This window comes from Lissotriton helveticus, chromosome 3_1 (genome assembly GCF_964261635.1).
Source record: "Lissotriton helveticus chromosome 3_1, aLisHel1.1, whole genome shotgun sequence".
In the NCBI taxonomy this organism is placed as follows: Eukaryota; Metazoa; Chordata; class Amphibia; order Caudata; family Salamandridae; genus Lissotriton; species Lissotriton helveticus.
In genome coordinates, this window is record NC_136061.1 from 1243448339 (window position 1) to 1243469936 (window position 21598).

A 21598-nucleotide genomic window follows, 5' to 3' on the forward strand; every position below is an offset into this window, starting at 1 on the left:
ATCATCATCTTCGGATTGATCCTCGGCTCCAGAAGCTGAATCCTCTGCTTCGGAAACGATGTCTGCTGTTCTTCGGCGTCTACTTCAATCGGAGCCTCGTCTATGATGAGGTCTGGTGTCGATGACTATGACTGCGCCATTACTCTTCGAGCGCGACGGTCCCTGATGGTTTTCTTGGACCGGAACGAAGTACAGGCCTTACAGTCTCGAATCTCGTGCTCTGGAGATAAGCACAAATTGCAAACCTCATGAAGATCTGTGTGAGGGAATTTGTGTCCACACCGAGGGCACTTCTTGAAGGGTGTTCTTTCCATGAGCCAAAGGCCCAATGGCGCAGTTGGGCCCGATGAACGCTGGAATCGAGAAGTGAAGCCTTTCTTCGACGCTGGTAACCGGAATCACTGTCGAAGACGATGCTGATGGTATTATGATTGATTTATGATTTTGAAAAGAGATCGGTACCGGGACCGAACGATGAACACATCCGAGCCCGATGGCGGAAAAAAACAATCTGAAGATAGAGTCGATGCCCATGCGCACTACGATCTAAGGGAGGAGTCATCCAACAGACAAAAACTCTTCCAAGACAACAACAAAGTGTAATCATCCGGGCCCACCACCAGATGGTGATCTAATGCAATAGTGTGTGGTCTGCATCCCATATGCCTCGAACATATTCTTTTAGTTAATCTATTTTCTACAACCAAGCAAGCCTGGCACAGGTAAGCAATAAATACTTTATAGTAGTAAATGCTGATTGTAATACAGTTCAATTGCAATTGTAAATGTACTATGGTTTGACTTACAGTATTGTTTCAGAGAAATGCAATCACTTGTAAATACAGTACATAGACTTGAATGAGATTTTCAGTAAAATAGCAGGTAAGTTACTTTTGGATTACTTTTCCTACTCAGTGCTGCATGCCTGGATGCAGCTTTGGGACATTTCCTGTAGACAGGTGAGTAAAATCGTTTTTGTTAAATTGTACAATTTTGAAGAATTTCTTTATGTTTCAAAACTCCACATTTCCAAACTTTTTCAGGAAAAAGTGTCAATGTTATCCTATGGAGGAAAGGAATATGCTACTTACCAGTATGCATCTGTTCTTGGCATAGAGGGCTGCAGAGTGGTACATTTATGAATAGATCGCCATCTGGTGTTGGGCTCGGATGATTGCACTTGTTTTTCTTCTGGAGAAGTCTTTGTCGTCATAGATGACTCCTCCTCTTGGTGTTAGTGCGCATGGGCATCGGCTCCATCCTTAGATTGTTTTGCCATAGTAGGGTTAGATGGAGTAGTGTAGTATAATACATAAAGATATGCCCATGTAAGTGTATCTAAATAAGATAATGTTGGGACAGACACAGGTTTCCGGGGAGGCAGGGAGGGCATGTACCACTCTGCAGCCCTCTATGCCAAGAACAGATGCATACTGGTAAGTAGCATATTCCGTTCGAGGCATATGGGCTGCAGATGGTACATTTATGAATAGATTGTACAGCAGTTACCTCCCTAGCGGTGGTCACCAGTGTCTGTCGCAACTGTTTGAAATAGAGTTTTTAATACAGCTTGGCCCACTCTGGCTTGTTGTGCAGCCTGTACATCAACACAGCAGTGCTTTGTGAATGTATGTGGTGTAGACCAAGTTGCTGCTCTACATATGTCATCTAGGGGAATGTTCCCTAAGAATGCCATAGATGCTCCTAGTTTTCGTGTAGAATGAGCTCTAGGAGGAACAGTTAATGTTCTCTTTGCTTTAATGTAACATATTTGTATACATCTTACAATCCATCTAGCGATGCCTGCTTTAGAGATAGGATTGCCCTTATGTGTTGGGGAAAATGCTACAAATAGTTGTTTAGTTTTCCTGAAGTTTTGTGTTCTTTCTATGTAGTACAAAATGGCTCTTTTGACATCTAGTGTATGTAGAGCCCTTTCTGCTACCGTCTGTGGCTTTGGAAAGAAGACTGGTAGTTCCACTGGCTGGTTGATGTGAAATGCTGAAATTACTTTAGGCAAGAACTTTGGGTTTGTTCTAAGAACCACTTTATTCTGGTGTAACTGTAGGAATGGTTCTTGTATTGTCAATGCCTGTAATTCACTTACTCTCCTGAGTGAGGTAATGGCCATAAGGAAAGCCACCTTCCATGTAAGGAATTGTATTTCGCACCTATGCATAGGTTCGAAAGGTGGCCCCATTAGTCTGGTGAGTACTACGTTGAGGTTCCAGACTGGGGAAGGTGGTAATCTTGGTGGAATCACTCTTTTAAGGCCTTCCATGAAGGCTTTTATCGCTGGTACTCTGAACAGTGATATGTGCTGCCTGTTTTGTAGGTACGCTGCTATAGCTGCTAGGTGTACCCTGATAGATGTGTACGCTAGATTACATTGCTGTAAGTGTAATAAGTAGCAGATAATCTCCTTTGTTGATACGTCCAGAGGGTTGATATTGTTATTAGTACAGTGTATAGCAAACCTCTTCCACTTAGCTGCATAGCATGCTCTGGTGGTGGGACGTCTCGCTTGTTTAATTATCTCCATGCAATTTGGGGGTAGATCTAAGTATCCAAATTCTAGGATTTCAGGAGCCAGATCGCTAGGTTCAATTGTGTGGGATCTGGGTGCATTATTTCTCCATGGTTCTGTGTAAGGTGCATGGGTAGAATTCGTAGCTTTTGATGTGGCACTTGTGAGAGTTGCAGGAGCGTGGTGAACCACGGTTGTCTTGCCCACGTGGGTGCTACTAGTATCATGGTCATTGAGTGTTGTTGTAGTTTTCTGACCACTAATGGGATTAGTGGGAGAGGGGGAAAAGCGTATGCAAATTTGTTGGACCAATTTATCCATAACGCATTGCCCTGCGACAGGTGGTGCGGGTACCTGGACACGAAGCTTTGGCATTTTGCGTTCTGATGAGTGGCAAAGAGGTCTATCTCTGGCTGTCCCCATCTTTGGAAGAATGGCTGCAGTATTTGTTGGTGCAGTTCCCATTCGTGTATTTGTTCCGACTGTCTGCTTAAGATGTCTGCTATCTGGTTTTGGACTCCTGGTAGGTGTTCGGCTAACAGATAGATGTTTTGAGGAATGGCCCATCTCCAGATTTCCTGTGCTAGTCTGGATAGTTGGAGAGAGTGAGTCCCCCCCTGTTTTTGAATATAATACATTGCTGTCATGTTGTCTGTTCTGATCAGGACTGCTTTGTTGGTAACATGTATTTGGAAGGCTTTCAATGCTAGAAACACCGCTAGTAGTTCTAGGTAATTGATGTGCAGTCTTTTTTCCTGCACACTCCACCTTCCTTGTACTGTGTATTTCTCCATATGTGCTCCCCATCCTGTGAGCGATGCGTCCGCTGTTATTGTCACCTGTGGAATTGGTTCTAGGAACGACCGCCCCTTGGCAATGTTTGTTGTGTTCCACCACTTCAGAGAGCGGTGTGTGCGGTCGTCTACCAACACCAGATCTGTAATCTGTCCTTGAGCCTGATTCCACTGTGTCCCTAAGCATTCTTGTAGCGGACGCATTTGTAGTTTGGCATATGGTATTAGCAGTATGCAGGATGACATCATCCCTAATAGCTGCATGAACACTCTTGCTGGTAGTGAGTGTTGTGGCTGGAATCTTTGAATGATTGTAAGCATTGTTTGGATCCTGACTGGATTGGGGTATACTTTGGCTTTTTCTGTGTCTATAGTAGCCCCCAGATATTGTTGAACCTTGCTTGGTTGTAGGTGTGACTTTGTGTAGTTCACCGTGAACCCTAGCTGGTGTAGTAGCTGAATTGTCTTTTGTGTGTTTTGAAGACATTCCTCTTGTGACTTGGCCTTTATTATATTAGCCAGTCGTCCAAGTATGGGAAGACATGTATTTGTTGTCTTCTTAGGTGAGCTGCCACCACTGCCAGGCATTTTGTGAACACCCTTGGTGCCGTTGTGACACCAAACGGAAGGACTTTGAACTGATAATGTTGTCCTTCTACCACAAACCTGAGGTATTTCCTGTGGGCTTTGTGAATCGGGATATGAAAGTAAGCGTCTTTTAGATCCAGTGTAGAAAGAAAGTCCCCTTTCTTCAGTAAAGGAAGTACCTGTTGGAGCGTGACCATGTGGAAATGTTCCGAATTTATGTATGCGTTGAGAGGTCTTAGGTCCAGTATCGGTCTTAGAGACCCATCCTTTTTGGGAATTAGGAAGTATAGGGAGTATACTCCTGTTCCTTGTTGGTGCTGTGGAACCTTCTCTATGGCATGCTTTCCTAGCAGGGATAGTACTTCCTGCTTTAACAGTGTCAGGTGATCTTGTTTCATTGGACGCTGTTTGGGGGGGATGTTTGGTGGGGTAGATGTGAGTTCCAGGCAATAACCATGTTGGATAATTTGTCTCACCCACCTGTCTGATGTGATGTTTTCCCAGACAGGTAGGAACTGTGATAGGCGTCCCCCGACCGGTGTTATATGGTCTGGGGGGAGCTGTATGAAGTCACTGCTTTGGGGTTGGAGAGTTGCGGTTGTTGTTGTTTCCGCGGCCTCTACCCTTGTTGTTGTTACCTCTGTAACTACCTCTAGAATTACCTCTGGGTGATGTAGGTGTAAAAGAGGTTTGTTGCTGGCTTGTACCTGTATTTTTGGATCCTCCTCTATAGGTGGACCTACGAAAGGAACCTCTTTGTGTCGGCTGTTGCAATGCTCCCATTGATTTAGCCGTTTCCGTATCCTTTTTCATCTTTTCTAAGGCCTCATCTGTCCCTGTGCCGAAAAGTGTTTTCCCATCAAAAGGTTGGTTCAGTAACGATGTTTGTACCTCTTGTTTGAACCCTGATACCCTAAGCCATGCATGTCTCCTTAACATGATGCTTGTGTTTGTAGCTCTTGCTGCAGTGTCTGCCGCGTCTAGGGCGCACTTTATGGAAGTGTTAGTAATTAACTTCCCTTCTTGTATGAGTTGATCTGCCCTCTTTTGATGTTCTTTAGGGAGATGTGTGATGAGTTTTTCTAATTCATCATAATGCGCTCTGTCATACCTTGCAAGTAGTGCTTGCGTATTAGCTATGCGCCAGCTGTTTGCCGCTTGAGATGCTACTCTCTTGCCAGAGGCATCTATTAGCTTAGACTCTTTGTCAGGAGGTGGAGCTTCTCCTGTAGATAAAGAGTTTGCTCTCTTACGCGCGTTTGTGACCACTAGTGAGTCTAGAGGAATTTGCCCTTTAATGTATATTGGGTCTTTTGAAGCTGCCCTATATTTCTTATCGATTCTTGGGTTCAGTACCCTAGCCCTCACTGGGTCTCTGAATATCTCTGATGTATGACTGAGAAGGCCCTTAAGCATTGGTAGTGTTCCTGATGTTCTTTGTGCAGTAGGTAGTGTTTCTAATAAGAAATCCTCTATTTGAGGTTCTGCATGTAGTTCTACCTTGTGATATGTTGCTGCTCTATTAATGAGTTGCGCAAAACCAGTATTATCATCAGGAGGTGAAGGTTTTGAAGGATACATTTCAGGGTCGTTATCGTTATCTGACCCTACATTGTACTCTTCCCATGGGTCTGCCTCCTCTGGGATTGTGTCTTCATCATCCCCAGGATGTTCCCCCTCCCCTGTGTCACTCTCTACATCTGTTGTAGGTGTAGATGGTCGTGTGGGAGGAATATTTGGTCTATTGTGAGGAAGAGGAGAAGATGGTGTGTGTTTAGGTTTTGGAGAAGGGGGAGGAGTTGTATTTGTCCCCATTGTTCTCTTCTTCGGATGAGTTTTGTCGTCCGAATGTTCATTCTTCCTCTTTTTAGGTAGTTCTGTGACTACCTTGCCAGTTTTTGGATCAATAAACAGAGTCTTTTGTTTAGGATCGGTCTTGTATTCCTGTGTCGGTACCGCAGTTTTTGGTTCCGAAAGGTGTTTTTTCTTCTGACTGTCCATTTGTATTTTCGGCACCGAGATTTTATTCGGATCCGATGTCTTCGGTATCGAAGATGTCCCCGGTGTCGAGGGTGTTTTCGACGTCGAAACGTGTTTCGGTGTCGACATGGACTGCTTCGACTTCGAGCTTTCCTTGACTTGGAGCTTCGGTGTCGATGTGGTCCGTTTATCGGAACCACCATGATGGGAGACCGAGTGTTTCGGTTTCGTTGCCGGGCTCGAAGGCGGGGCGTCGGAAACTTTTTTCGGTTGTCTGACCGGGCTCGAGGGCGGGGTCGACACCGTGCGGGGTCTGTTCTTTGGTAAAGGGACGTCGTCACTCACGGTTTGTTGGACGTCGATTTCCTCGACGTCGGACTTGTCCACTTCAGACCCCGCCTCGTCTGCCTCTTCTTCCTCCTCTTCTGGGTGCTGGTCCTCGAACAGCTCCGGGATTGCTTGTGACTGCATTCTCGATACCTCGTGTCTTCGGGCTCGACGGTTTCTAATCGTCGATTTTGAAGAGAACGCTGCACAGGCCTCACAGTCCCTGGATTCGTGTTCAGGGGACAAGCAGAGGTTGCACACCTCGTGTAGGTCCTTGTGTGGGAACTTAGCACCACACGTTGGACATTTTTTGAATGGAGTCCTTTCCATGGACCCCGGGCTGGACTACTTCGAGTTTCTCGTAGTCGTCGTCCTTCGAAACGCGTCGGTATGGAAGTGAAGTCGCGTTCGATAACAATACCGTCGAATTGGAAAGGGTTACGCGCCGAATATAACCTTCTTTATCGAAGTCGGTCCGGAGCGCTTCGATCCTCATCCTAACCCGATGGCGGAAAAAAACAATCTAAGGATGGAGCCGATGCCCATGCGCACTAACACCAAGAGGAGGAGTCATCTATGACGACAAAGACTTCTCCAGAAGAAAAACAAGTGCAATCATCCGAGCCCAACACCAGATGGCGATCTATTCATAAATGTACCATCTGCAGCCCATATGCCTCGAACATATGGTTATCGGTTTTTAGGCAAGTATTCAGTAGTGGGAGTTAAGGTTCTGGGGTTAGACTCAGTGGTCCCCCAGGGTCAGTAATGCACTCTTGTTACACCCTCAGCGGCACTAAGGCGGCTGGGTGCACAGTGTTGACGCCCAATGTTATCCAATGGGGGATGGGGGCCTCCGGTTGGTGGCTCCTGGCAAGCAGGCTACTGGGTTGTGGGAGCAAAGCTCCTGGACTTTAGCCCAGGGCAAATGGGGAAACAAATTAGTACTAAAGGTGCACCCTCAGCGGCACTAGGGCGGCCACATGCAGGGTGCGGTTTTCACGACGGATGCCCTGTTTCCAATGGAGAACCTCCGGTTTGCAAAAGCACTGCAGGCAGGCAGGGAGATGAAGGACTTCTGGGTGCGACCCCCACTTCGAGAAGTAAGTTGGGAAGTTAGGGGTTGGTTAGGCACCGTTTGTTTGGGCACACAAGGCCGTGGGTTGTCTGGTGCAGGGGTGCCTTTTGGGGTCGGCTCTTCTTACCAGCTCCTGGTCGCGGTTAGGGAGGCCTTCTGGATTCAGGCTGCAGGCGTCAGCTGGAGGCAGGTCAGGAGTCGCCAGATCTTGGGTCAGGATCGCCGGAGTGACCCCCTTGTGGTATTTGCCCGCTTGGGCCATGGACGGCGGGTGCAGAGTGGGGCAGATTTGCAGTTTCCAGCTGTGATAGAGGTTGCAGTTGAACAAATCTAGTGTTCACGGGAGAAGCAGTCTTTGAAAGTGAAGGCAGACAGGTCCTCCAGGGTTTTTGAGGTTGCTGGCTGCAGGACACACCGGGATTTCGCAGGAGCAGGTTCGAGGGGGGAAGACAGGCCGGTAGGGATGGGGCCAAGTCAGTGGGTGTCTTCCTCTTGTTAGCTGCTGCACAGATGTTCGGTCCTTTTCTTCTTGTTTCTTGGCTGGATCGGAGGAAGCAAGGTTCAGGGGTGCCTCTAAATACTAAATTTAGGGGTGTTACAGGTAGGTAAAATGCAGGGACCAATGGCTCCCTTCACTGGGGTGGTTACACCACCTATTATGCCACCCTTCAGTGGGAGGGGCATGTGCTTGTCCCTGGTTGGCTTAATCCCCCCATCTTCAAGATGGCATGGACTGAGTTGTGCTTCACCTCGCCTCCCCCACCTGAGGGGTGGAGTTGGCAGAGGTGGGCACAACTCTCTTCCTCACTTTTTCCCACTGGTTCTATCGCCCAAAGTGGGGGTCAGACCAGTGGGGACCAGTTGCTGAAAGCAGAAATTGGCCTGGGGAAGCTTACAAATGCGGCAAGCCTTTGAAGCTTCCCCTTCGTGTACCCTGCCCATCATGGGGAAGGAGGCTTTACACCTCGTCCCAAGAAGTGCATTGTTTCAGGGCCCAGAGAGCAGCAGGCTCTCGACCCAGGGGTCCAGAAACATGTCTGGTGGTGGCAGCTGAAAGCAGCCCCTCAGCCTGGACACTAGTAGTAGGTTAGTTTTCAGGGGACATCTTTACAATGTCCTGTGTGCACTGGCATCAGTGTGGGTTTGATGTGCTGAGAAGTTTGATACCAAACTTCTCAGTTTTCGGTGTAGCCATTATGGTGCTGTAGAGTTCGTAATGACAAACTCCCAGCACCATATACTCTTAATGGCAGCACTGTACTTACAATGTCTAAGAATGGCACCCAGGATCTGGAATGCACTCCCTCCGGAAACGAGGCTTATCTCCTCCACTGCACTCTTCAAGAAAGAAATGAAAGCCATCCTTATGGCCAAGTTCACCTGAACCTTACTGTTGTAGTTCAGAGACTTTGCATCGTCTTTGTAACATTGATTATTTGATGGTCCAATAACTTTATACTCATGCATGACTGTGATCTTATTATGCTACTCACCTACTACCCATTACTATACGGTGCACATCTCCCCCTGATCCCCCTACCCCTTGTTCTCTGGATCTCTAAGTAAGTGATATAGATATCCTTTTAGCCTGAGCCCTCCTGATTCCTTCTGCAGCTGGATCAAAGACTCTGCACCATTTTATATTATTGTCTATTTTAAGTGTTTATTGGTACCTGCTGATCTACATTGTAGCTGGATCAAAGACTCTGCACCGCCTTATATTGTTATATTTATAACAGCACATGACTGCTATTCTAGCATGCTAGCGTTTACTATACTGTACCCAATTATTATGTTTATTCACCCTCCTGTTGCCCACTCCTGTTGCCCCCTGTGAAGCGCTCTGATATCTGTAAAGATCTTGTTCGCGCTATATAAAACTTTGAATAAATAAATAAAATAAATAAATGGAGTAGACACTGTAGGGGTACAGGGCTCATGCACCTGTACCCTCACCACTAGTATAGTGTACCCAGCTAGAGGGGTGACTGATCTATGCCAAGGCAGTGGGTTGTAGGCATGGCACACAGGGATGAGTGCCATGTCGACTCCACTTTTTTCTGCACCAAGACACGCAACCTGCAAAGGTGTGAGTGTGTCAGGATAAAGGACCTCTAAGGGTGGCACAATAAGTGTTGCAGCCCTTAGAGGCCTTCTCTGGTCACAGTGCCCTGGGTACCATTTACCAGGGGCTGACCTGTGGCCAGAGATGCCAATTAGGTTTAGGCTTCAATGCAGTTTTAGGGAAAGAACATAGGCCCTAGTTACCTGATTAACAGGAGCCCAGGGCACACTCAGTCAAAGTACATCAGCAACTCAGCAAAAAGTGGGGCACCCACACAGAAAGAGGGCATTTTTTCACACTAGCCATACATCATGACTGATGCTTACACTTTGATGCATCATAAATCAGGGGCAATATTTAATATATTTATCATAACAACCATAGTGGCCTCTTTCTAATGGACACACAGACCAGGAAAAACAGAGAAGATTCTTTGATGTGGGCCCTGGAAGAATACGAATCTATGCAGTCAAACATGAAATGTCCAAATTAAAGTTCCTGAAGACATGCCTCCACTGCGTAAAATGGCAACTTACCTTGTGCATCACAATCTTACGTTGTGCGGGCTCGGCAACATCTATCATTTTCTGTACCACATAGTTGGCATACTGGTCTTTCATCATCGTGTACAGTGCACTGTGTGGACCGTCATTCATAGTGCAAACCTCATCAATCAACATGGCACGTTCTGTGCGAGAAGCGTGTGTCACACATTTCTCCACAACGTTGCTGCAGCAGGGAAACAAGGGCAAAAAAAATCACAATGGAGCACAGTCTCTGGCAAAGCAATCACAGTTACACTAATTACTGCACCCGGAATGGATCAATGGCCACTGTTACAGTTCCTGTGGAATGTCACAGGAGCTTTCAACACACATAGGCTACATAGAAGTGCAAGTGGCCCAACTGTGAACATAAATAATTAGGGATGGATAATAGTCAATAACTTAGTTGGATTCCACCTAAGGATTCCATGTGAAACAGATGGGCCTCAAGATTTCATGGCATGTTTTAAACATTTTGTATTTCTCCCTTTTTTCTTTGTTTTATGATAAAACAAGCTAGTATAGCTTCACCTTAATTTAACTGACAAGTGTACAGTTTCAGTACACAGCTAATTTTTTACAATACAAACAACAAATTTTAGTACAATACGTTCATGAATAAAATTAAAATTGTAGAACACACACACGCACATCAGCAACTGTTCAAGAAAATTCATGTTGTCAATCTGCGTCTATATAGGTATGGCATTTACAAATAGCAAGGTAAATCACACCAAAAAGGTCTACTTCTTGTATTTTTCATAATTTAAACAAATATTTTTCACCTGTCCTTATACATACCAACTTAGAAGAAAAGAACAAAAAAGTCTTAACTGCAAACAAAAAGAGCATATCTTGATGTCAGAACCATAAGTTGAAAGCTTTTCCTGGAAAGTACTTTTTCTTTTCCGCAGATATGTTAGGGAGACAAAGGAATAGTGTGCCATCTACGGAGACTTCATCTAGGTGGCAAATAAGTATCTGCACAGGCTAACCTACCTAAATGCTCTGGCAGGAGGCCATTTAAAACCCAAATTCCTTTCATCACTGCTCTTACTTCAGAGCAGTTAATTGGTGACAAATGCATGTACAAACATAACACTACTTTCACCCCCCGCCAAAGTTGAATCGAAGGCCAGCGATGTGCAGATGGATTAGTTACTTACCTGTAATCCTAGTTCTCTACCAGGGGTATCCTCATCAAAGTCATAAGCATTAGAATATTCCCGCCCATGTGCGGGACCCCGGAAACACTATATTATATGTGCCCCACATATATATATACACTCATATATAATATATATATGCGATGCATCCCACTATAGAAATCCCGCATTCAACCCACAAGTCTTTCCTATCACAATGTTGTTGAATTGGAAGTCTTCTATTTTGGTTATAAACATTTTGACTATCTACCTTACTAGGGGACATTAGCCGATCCACGGCTATATGTTTTTGTCTATTTTTAGACCATTATAAATGATATACCATGCGCAGAATAAGGTGGCTGCCCATCTGTGGGCTTGAACATTTATGTGATTACGTTATTTTGTTTGTTGTTAATCAGCGGTACAAAAAACAAACATTGCAAGATGGCCGCCGTTATTCAATGCATGGTGCGAGTCCCCTTGTTGATGTCTATGCCTTATTGAATGTGGGAGTGAACAACAAAAAATGTTTAAAACAATGTCGGGAGTAAACACAGTGCATCACACACTGACGAAGGCAGACCGCCGAAACGCGTCTGTGCACCCCTCGCTGAATAAAATCTGAGCGTGTTGGAACCTCCATCTTCGAGTGCTGTTTTGTTCTTTCTGGGAAGTTTGAAAGGATTTGGAGCGTTATATATATATATATATATATTTATATATATATAAAAACATGCAATAGCAGCCAAATAAAGAACAGAGCTGAAATATGCTGCAAAGAATTTCCACCATACATGAGTAATAAGCATTATAAACATGAGAAAACAACACAAGGTTTGTTTCAGAAACTGTTTTAATGCTCAGAAAGCAGTAGAAATTCTCATAACTCACTGGAAGCATAGAAAGCTCCCAGGCTGCATTGCAAACACACAGTCTAAAAAGACTGAAAAGCTAACCTGTAGCTGCATAGCAATAAACTGACACCGTGCCTTTAAGGCACCCATGACCCCCAGTATCCCATCATGCCTCAGGGGTGACAGTTAGGTCAGTTGTTCTTTTCGGAGACTGAAAATAAACCCAGTAACAAATAGGTTAACAATATCTCCTTATTAAAGAATGTCGTTTGCCCGGGGAGGCGGGAGGGTTGCTTATGACTTTGATGAGGATACCCCTGGAAGAGAACTAGGATTACAGGTAAGTAACTAATCCTTCTCTTCCAGGGGATCCTCATCAATAGTCATAGGCATTAGAATAGAATAGCGAGCCTCACCTCATCTCCCTGCGGGCAAAGGAGTAACAATACAGTAATAACCATATGAAGCCTAGTAACTACTAAGCTTGTACAGGCCGTAGGCTACCCAAATAGATTCCTCAAAGAGGCTTGTCCTACTTGAGTATCGGCCCTGGAATCAGACTCGAGACAGTAATGTCTCGTAAAGGTATGAACTGATTTCCAAGTCGCAGCCTTGCAAATCTCCGACATTGGAATGTCGTGCAAGAAGGCTACTGTAGCGGCCTTCCCTCTAGTGGAATGCGCTTTGGGTGACTGCAACAAAGGCTTGCCTGTAAGCTGATAAGCCAATTTAATGCAAGAGACAATCCATCTCGCGATGGACCTCTTGGCCGCTGGAAAACCTGTTCGCATTGAACCATAGTTCACAAACAGTTGATCCGTTTTCCTAATCCCTTTGGTGATTTCCAAATAGAACTTGAGCACTCTCTTAAGATCTAAGGAGTGAAGTGACCGCTCGGCTGGGGTCGTAGGATTTGGAAAAAACGAAGGGAGGGAAATGGACTGATTTATATGAAAATCAGAAATGACTTTAGGCAAGAAAGCTGGATGAGCCCTTAGGACTACCCTATTGTGATGAAAGACAGTATAAGGTTCTTTCGCACAGAGAGCTTGAATCTCGCTGACTCTGCGAGCAGAGGTAATAGCCACCAAAAAGGCCGCCTTCCAAGAGAGATGTTGCAAAGAGGCCTTGTGGATGGGCTCAAAAGGCGGTGACATTAACCTGGATAGAACCAGGTTCAATTCCCATGGAGGAGAAGGACTTCGCACAGGGGGATACACTTTTTTCAACCCCTGGAGGAAGTCCTTAACCACTGGAACCTGAAAGAAAGAAACCCGATCAGGTGATTTTCTGTATGCTACTATGGCTGACAAATGCACCCTAATAGAAGCGTATTTTAAACCAGCAGTCGCTAGGGAAAGGAGGTATGGCAAGATGACGTCCTCCTGTCCTTTAGTGGGATCAAGGTGATGATCCCTACACCATAAGAAAAACCTCTTCCACTTGAACGCATAGGACGCTCTCGTGGAAGGTCTCTTAGCCTCTTTTAAAATGTTCATGCACTCAGGAGGCAAGTTCAAATGTCCGTATTGCAGGACCTCAGGAGCCATGCTGTTAGGTTCAGTGAAGGGAGGTTGAGGTGCATTATCCTCCCGTTCATCTTGCTCAACAGGTCCGGCCTGCAAGGGAGTCGTCTGTGTGGACACACAGACAGATGTAGAAGATCCGGGTACCACCACTGCCGCGGCCAATCCGGAGCTATCAGGATCATTTCCATGTTCGACCTGCAGAGCTTGGAAACTACTCTCGGAATCAGAGCCAGGGGAGGAAACGCGTAAGCGAATGTCCCTGACCAATCCATCAGTAGAGCATTCCCCTGAGTCCCTGGCCGGTGGAACCTGGACGCGAAGGCGTGGCATTTGGAGTTTTCGTCGTCTGCAAACAAATCTATGGTTGGACGACCCCAGCAACGAAAAAGCTCTTCTACTACTTTGTCGTTTAGCACCCAGTCTGGCTGATCTTCGAAGTGCCTGCTGAGTGAGTCTGCTTTTACGTTCAACTCGCCTGGAAGGTGTACTGCCACTACCGTAAGGCCTCGAGAGAGGAGCCAAAACCAGATTGCCTGAGCCTCTCGAGACAGAGGGCGAGACCTTGTGCCTCCTTGTTTGTTCAGATAGAACATGGTGGTCGTATTGTCCGCCTGAACTAGGACTGAGTTGGACTCTATCGCTGGGAAAAAAGCTTTGAGAGCCAGGAATACCGCTCTGAGTTCCAGCATATTGATGTGGTATGTCTGCTCCTGCGCAGACCACTGGCCTTGAATTTGAAGCGGACCCATGTGCGCTCCCCAACCTTGCAGAGAGGCATCCGTCACTATCGACTGGGTTGGAAGAGGCTGGTGAAACCGAACCCCCACCATCAAATTCTTTCTCCGTGTCCACCATTTGATGGCATCTTCCGTCGCTTGGGAGAGCTTGATGCGATCCTCCCAAAGACCTGTCGCCTGGTCCCATTGATTCTCCAGAGCCTGCTGTAGAGGACGCATTCTCAGCCTGGCGTTTGGGATGAGAAAGATGCAGGATGCCATGGAACCCAGCAGGGATGCTACTTGTCGGGCTGTTGGAAGCCGAGATTCTAGCAGGATTCCACATTTCTGTACATGGAAAAAAGTCTCTCCTCCAAAGGAAACGCTTTTCCCACTTTTGTGTCCAGAACGGAGCCTAGGTAGTGAATTGACTGTGTAGGCCGCTGGACTGATTTCTCCAGATTCACATGGAGGCCGAGCCTGTGCAACTGGAGTAGACACAGATGTAGATCGTGTTTTACCTGCACTGGAGATGGACCTTTTAGGAGCCAGTCATCCAGGTATGGGTAGATGAAGAGCCCCTTCTTGTGAAGAAAAGCCGCCACCACTGCCATGCATTTGGTGAAGACTCGTGGTGTGGACTTGAGACCGAAGGGTAGCACTGTGTACTGATAGGGTTTGTTCCCTACGACAAACCTCAAGTACTTGCGATGTTGTAAAGCAATAGGGATGTGAAAGTACGCATCTTGCAGGTCCACCGAACACATCCAATCCCCGACTTGAAGATGTGGGCATATTTGGTGAAGCGCCAACATGCGGAACTTTTCTCTGATGATGACCTTGTTTAGAAGTCGTAGATCGAGTATTGGTCTGAACTTGTCCTCCTGATCTTTTTTGGGGACAATAAAGTACCTGGAGTAAACTCCCTTTCCTCTTTGAGCGAGAGGAACCTCCTCTATCGCTCTTTTTTGTAGTAAGACTTTTACCTCTCTTCGGAGCAAGCTTAGTTGGTGAGGGTAAGCGCTCTTTGGAGGGATGTTCTTTGGAGGCGCACGGAAACTTAGTTTGTATCCATTGCGCAGTATATTCAGCACCCACTGATCCTTTGTGATGCTGACCCACTCTGCCAGGTGTTGTGAAGCACTTCCTCCCACTGGAGTGGGTAACGGCGCCAGAGGAAGCCACTGCTCAGGCTTTCCCTCCTCTTGTGGTGTTAGAGGATTGTTGATGACCTCCTCTACCTCTGCCAGGTTTACCTCGAAACTGGGGTTTCCCTTGGTTCTTATTTTGGGACCACTGAGGGGTTTGAACCCTCGGTTGAGCCCCTCTCCCCCTGTTGGTCTTGAAGCGGCGCTTGAATTCTTTCTTCTTCTCCAAGCCCACCGCTTTCACTGTGTCCAGCTCCGTCTTCATTCGGGTCATTTCCTCGTCAGCATGCTCCCCGAAGAGAGCGGAACCCGAAAAGGGGAGATTAAGGATGCGATGCTGAGCATCCGGCTTCAGGCCTGTAAGGCGCAACCATGCCGACCTCCTGGCACAAACCCCATGTGAATAGGAATACGCCGCAAGGACAGCACCATCCGCAGCCGTGCTTATCATCTGATTCGCAACCAGACATCCTTCAGTCACGGTCTCTTCAAAATCCTGCTGGTCTTCTTTTGGCAGCTTGGCTTTGAACCTTTCCATAGAGTCCCATAAGGCTCTGTCGTATCGACCCAGAAGCGCAGCCGCACTAGAAACCTTAAGAGTCGAAGCAGCTGAGTTGCAAACTTTGCGACCCCAGGAGTCTTGAGTCTTGCTGTCCTTGTCCGGTGGGACTGAAGAAGAACCAGCAACTGCGTGTGTCTTCCTCGCTGCTGCCACATTACAGAGTCTGCTGGAGGGTCAGATCTTACAAAAACCGGGTCAGAAGAGGCCGGTTTGTATTTCTTCTGAATGCAGGGCTGGCACCGCTCTGATAGCCGCCGGAGTTAGGAATACCTCCTTGACAGGATCCATAATCCCCGGGACTATTGGCAGTAGAAGACGGGAGATCGCTTTTTTGTGTAAAGTCTCAAAAATGACTGTCGTTGTAACCTGAGGGACAGACATTTCAATGTTCAGCTTCTGAGCTCCTCTTTGCAAGACATACAGATACGTGCCAATGTCATCCACTGGGGAGGATCTGGACGTAGGACTGTCCGTCAACGTAGGGGAGTAGTCCCTCTTGGAGGACTTGGTAGAAGAGGTAGATGAAGTAGACGGAGTTCGTCGACGTCTATGGTGAACACTGTGCCTCCTCTCTTTTGATCTCTTCGAACGCTCTTCCCGTCTAGGAGAGCGAGACCTGACTCGATCCTCCGGTTCTTTTCTGGGAGACCGGGGCCTTCTGGGAGATCTGGTTGGTGTTCTCACAGGAGATTTGCGCCTGGGAGGGCTATGCTTGTCCATCTCCTCTACCAGATCCTGAAGAGGAGACCTGTGCTGTGAGCTGGCATAGTCCTGCATACGTTTTGCAGCCCCAGAATCTCTCCAATGGTCCAAAGATCTGTACCATCTAGGTGACAGTCTTACTTTATCCGCCCAAGGATCTGTCCGACGCTCAGGAGATTTGCGCACAGGACTTCTGGACTTCGAAGACGCAGTTGAGGAGCCAGAGGACCTTGAAGTGGAATGATGGGAAGCTGACTCCGTTACCATCACCACATCTGAACACCTCGACGTCGAGCGATCTTCCCTCGTCGTCGAGTGCTTTCGGGGAGTCGGCGGATCAAACAATCTGGTCTTTGATTGTCTATGCGAGGATGTATGGTCTCTCGACGTCGAGCGGCGATGATCAGCTGCCGACGGAGTTCCCTGTCTCAACGTCGAACGGCGAGTACCGGCCGTCGACGGAGCTCTCTCTCTCGACGTCGAACGATGTCCTGTCGTCGACGGAGTTCTCTGCCTCGACGTCGAGTGACGATGTCCAGTCGTCGACGGAGGTCTTTCTCTCGACGTCGACGGAGTTTTCTGCCTCGACGTCGAATGTCTGTGCGACGACGGCGGAGGGGTATTGGGCACCCTCGACGCCAAGAGCTGACGAGACACCGACGGAGACTGCCTCCTCGACGCCGATCGACTTTTCCCTGTCGACGGCGGAGGGGTCTTGGTCCTCGATGCCGAATGCCGTTTCTTTGACGACGGCGGAGGAGTCACACTTCTCGACACCGGTCGTCGTCTGGATGACGTCGGCGGAGCGGTGACCTCCCTCGACGCCGGTCGCCGCCTGGTTGACGACGGCGGAGGGGTCTTGGATCTCGACGCCGACCGTCGCCCGGTTGACGGCGGCGGAGTTCCCATCCTCGACGTCGGACGTTGCCTGGTTGACGCCGGCGGAGGGGATTTTGACGACGGAACTGGATCCTTCGACGTCGACGTACCTGGTCTTCTCTTCGACGGCGAGCCCGCCGTCGACGGTAGTTTAGACGATGAATGATCCACCGGTGGTTCTTTTCTCAGCGCCGAGCCCGACGCTGAAGGTGAAGGGTGTGAAGACTTCTTTCTGGAAGATGTACGAGTCTTCTTGGAGCCCTTCTTCACCGGAGATCTTCCTCTTGATGACCTATGAGCTAGGCCATAAATGCGAATCCTCTCCCTGTCCTTTAGAGTTCTTCCTGACAGGTGTTCACAATGAGGACAGGTGCCTGGATCATGATCTTCAGGCAGACACAGGATACAGACGTCGTGGTTGTCTGATTTAGCCTTCTTGTTGCCACAAGAAGGACATTTGTCAAAGAGTGAAGGCATTCTCAGGAGAAAATGTTCCCCAAACTGACTGAAAAAGACAGTATCTTACTTGACTAGATGTTAAATGTCAAGTAAGAACAAAAAATTGTTAAAAATGAAGGGTTTTTCTGTCAAAAAACAGAAAAAATAGTGGAGCTGTGTAACCAGGGTCCTTCTCAGAAGGAGCCGGAAAGAACAACTGACCTAACTGTCACCCCTGAGGCATGATGGGATACTGGGGGTCATGGGTGCCTTAAAGGCACGGTGTCAGTTTATTGCTATGCAGCTACAGGTTAGCTTTTCAGTCTTTTTAGACTGTGTTTGCAATGCAGCCTGGGAGCTTTCTATGCTTCCAGTGAGTTATGAGAATTTCTACTGCTTTCTGAGCATTAAAACAGTTTCTGAAACAAACCTTGTGTTGTTTTCTCATGTTTATAATGCTTATTACTCATGTATGGTGGAAATTCTTTGCAGCATATTTCAGCTCTGTTCTTTATTTGGCTGCTATTGCATGTGTTTATATATATATATATATATATATATATATATATATATATATATATATATATATATATATATATATGTATATATATTATATATGAGTGTATATATATATATGTGGGGCACATATAATATAGTGTTTCCGGGGTCCCGCACATGGGCGGGAATATTCTAATGCTTATGACTATTGATGAGGATCCCCTGGAAGAGAACAATGATTAATATACACAGAAGCTCATACTAAATGCATGTGCAGCAGCGAAACGATCACAAGTTGTGGGACAGAAACCTTTCAGAGCAGGAATACAGATACTTTTCAGGGAGCAGGAATAAACTGTGCTTCACTTGTATCTCAATTTTAGTGATGCCTGGGTAGAACAAAAGGCAGGATCAAAGTATGGGCATGAAGAAAGCCCCGCTTGACTAAGTGCCGAGCATAACAGGGATGGAAAGTTAATGAAGGGGTAGAGAGAGAGCCTGGCAACAGGATGGCAACATTTAAGAACTGCAGACAATATAACTATTTTAACAGGGCATAGAAAAAGTGCTTTGCAATATTGAGACAATGCATAACCACCTTTCTAGGACTGAGAATCAACAAGGCAGCCACTAAGAAGATAATGTCAACTTCATCTGAGCAGCTTGTGCAGACAACATCCACACACTACTTTAAGCAGATAGATAAAAAAATAGGTGATTTAAAAATAAAATGCATCAATAAATCAATTACGTATGCAACTTTGTATTTTGAGGTGTTTGCCATTATTTTTAGTGGAAAAAGTGACACCTTCTTCTGCATCACCCAAGTAAACACTTACAATTAAGCATTCCATTTCATACTCTGGGTTACACGGTGTTCACCAGACAAGCATTTGGGTCCAGCTGAGGCCTGCAAGTAACAATGCAGCTTAAAGAAATGGCAATCATCCGGGTAGGAAGCTGCCTGAATCTGTCCCACTAATGGCTACACCTATCAGACCACCAACAAAAGAAAGTGCCTTCTGGTAAAGAAAAGATGTTCTGTCATCTTCTCAATAACTACGGACACCGACAGCCCTACACCAAGGCAGAGCAAATGAGACAATAGTAGTCTCTGCAAACTAGCACTCAACCTTTTTCTTCTGGGACTATGTGAGGTGATTGGGATATGGGTTCTCTAAATAACACATTGCGGTCACACACAGTTGGACCTCACCGGCCATTCTCAGAACTGTTGACCATATCTACATAGAGTACGCTGAAAAGGCTGGAAACAAGAAAGTAGAGTAGAGCCTGTAGGGAGCGGGGTTTCTGTTGCAGTAACCCCCCCCCTTTTGCCAGACTACTGATGCACTTTGACTTCATGTGCCCTGGGTCCCTGCAAATCAGGTTCCCAGGGACTATGTCCTTTCCCATAACTGGATCTTGTACCCCCAATTAACACCTCTCTGGCCACATGCCAGTCCCTTGTAAAAGGTACCATGGGTACTAGAGCACTGTGGCCAGGGAATGATTCTAAGGGCTGCAGCACTTATTGTGCCACCCTTAGAGTTTTTTGGTTTTTGCAATTTTCACCCCGAGTGGGCTTGGTATGCTCAGAAGTGAGTCCCAGGCTCTCCACACCACTGGAGTCAAGCTATCCAGGCTGATGAAGGCTGATAGCCAGAAACCGGTCCTTGGATGCTTGATTCCTGTCTGGGAAAGACATGGCTTGGTAGTTCGGACTGGACTGTTCCCATGAGGCACAGGGTCAGAGCTGATTTGCATATAGCCAGTGTCTAACCCAGGGTGGTGTGGAGTGCAAAAAAACGATGGATTTAGGCCCAGATCCTTGTACTGGGGTGAATGTATGACATTGTGCTACATTCTGTCCATCAACTGTGGTTTTTGCAATTTTCACCCCAAGTGGGCTTGGTATGCTCAGACGTGAGTCCCAGGCTCTCCACACCACTGGAGTCAAGCTATCCAGGCTGATGAAGGCTGATAGCCAGAAACCGGTCCTTGGATGCTTGATTCCGGTCTGGGAAAGACATGGCTTGGTAGTTCGGACTGGACTGTTCCCATGAGGCACAGAGTCAGAGCTGATTTGCATATAGCCAGTGTCTAACCCAGGGTGGTGTGGAGTGCAAAAAAACGATGGATTTAGGCCCAGATCCTTGTACTGGGGTGAATGTATGACATTGTTCTACATTCTGTCCATCAACTGTGTTTTTTGCAATTTTCACCCTTAGAGGCCCTGCACCTTTACACACACACTGCCAGTGCAGGTTGCGTGTTTTGGTGCAGAACAAAGTGAAGAGTTGACATGGCACACATCCCTGTGTGCCATGCCTACAACCCACTGCCCTGGCATAGGTCAATCACCCCTGCAGCTGAGTGCACTATACCAGTGGTGAGGGTACAGGTGCATGAGCCATGTACCCAGTGTATAGACCAATTCTTAGACATTTTAAGTGCAGTAATGCCATTAAGAGTATATGGTGCTGAGAGTTTGTCACTACGAACTCCACAGCACCATAAAGGCTTTACTGAAAACTGGGAAGTTTTGTATCCAACTTCTCAGCACATTAAATCCACACTGATGCCAGTGTGGGGTTTAATGAAAAATTGCACTCAAAGGCCATCTTAGAGGTGCCTCTGGAAAAACTACCAGCCTCTGGTGAGTTCCCGGATGACACACACTAGCCTGCCACCACAAGACAAATTTCTGGACCTTTGGGGTGGGACCCTCCCATCCCTGCCCAGAAACAAAGCTTTTCCTGGGCAGAGGTAGTCACACCTGTTGCAGGTGAGGAAGAGCCATCTGTGGCAGGGGAGCTTCAAAGGCCTTGCCGCCTTTGTAATGCGACCCCCTAGCCTCTCCTACCATCAGGAGCAGGCCTCCTTTTCGGCAGGAAGAAAGGTGGGAAATAATTAGAGCAGCCCAGAAGGTGTGCCCACCTCTTCCAACCCCACCCCTCAGATGGGGGAGGAGAGGTGAAGCAGACTCTTCAGTGCCCACCATCTTGCAGATGGAAGCCCTCTTCAATCAGGATTAGGGATTGTGCCCACTCCCTCACGTGGGGTGAGCACACCAAGGGTGTAGTCACCCTCAGATCAGCATTGGCTACTGACCTCGAGACCCCTAAACCTACCCTAAATGCAGAATTTAGGGGGCAGCCCTGAACCAAGAAGGCAGAATCCGGCAACCTATGAAGGAGGAGGACAAAAGAAGACATCC

The 21598-nt window shown here is 47.0% G+C and overlaps 1 protein-coding gene across 12 annotated transcripts in view; it reads right to left on the minus strand.

Moving 5' to 3' along the window:
- Positions 1-21598, minus strand: part of PUM1 (pumilio RNA binding family member 1) — a 993892-nt gene that overhangs the window by 63742 nt on the left and 908552 nt on the right. For all 12 annotated transcript variants that reach the window (XM_078681891.1, XM_078681883.1, XM_078681895.1 and 9 more), the window contains one exon: positions 9896-10088. In XM_078681891.1, the coding sequence (XP_078538017.1) occupies positions 9896-10088 (193 nt within the window). The remainder of the gene's footprint in view (positions 1-9895; positions 10089-21598) is intronic.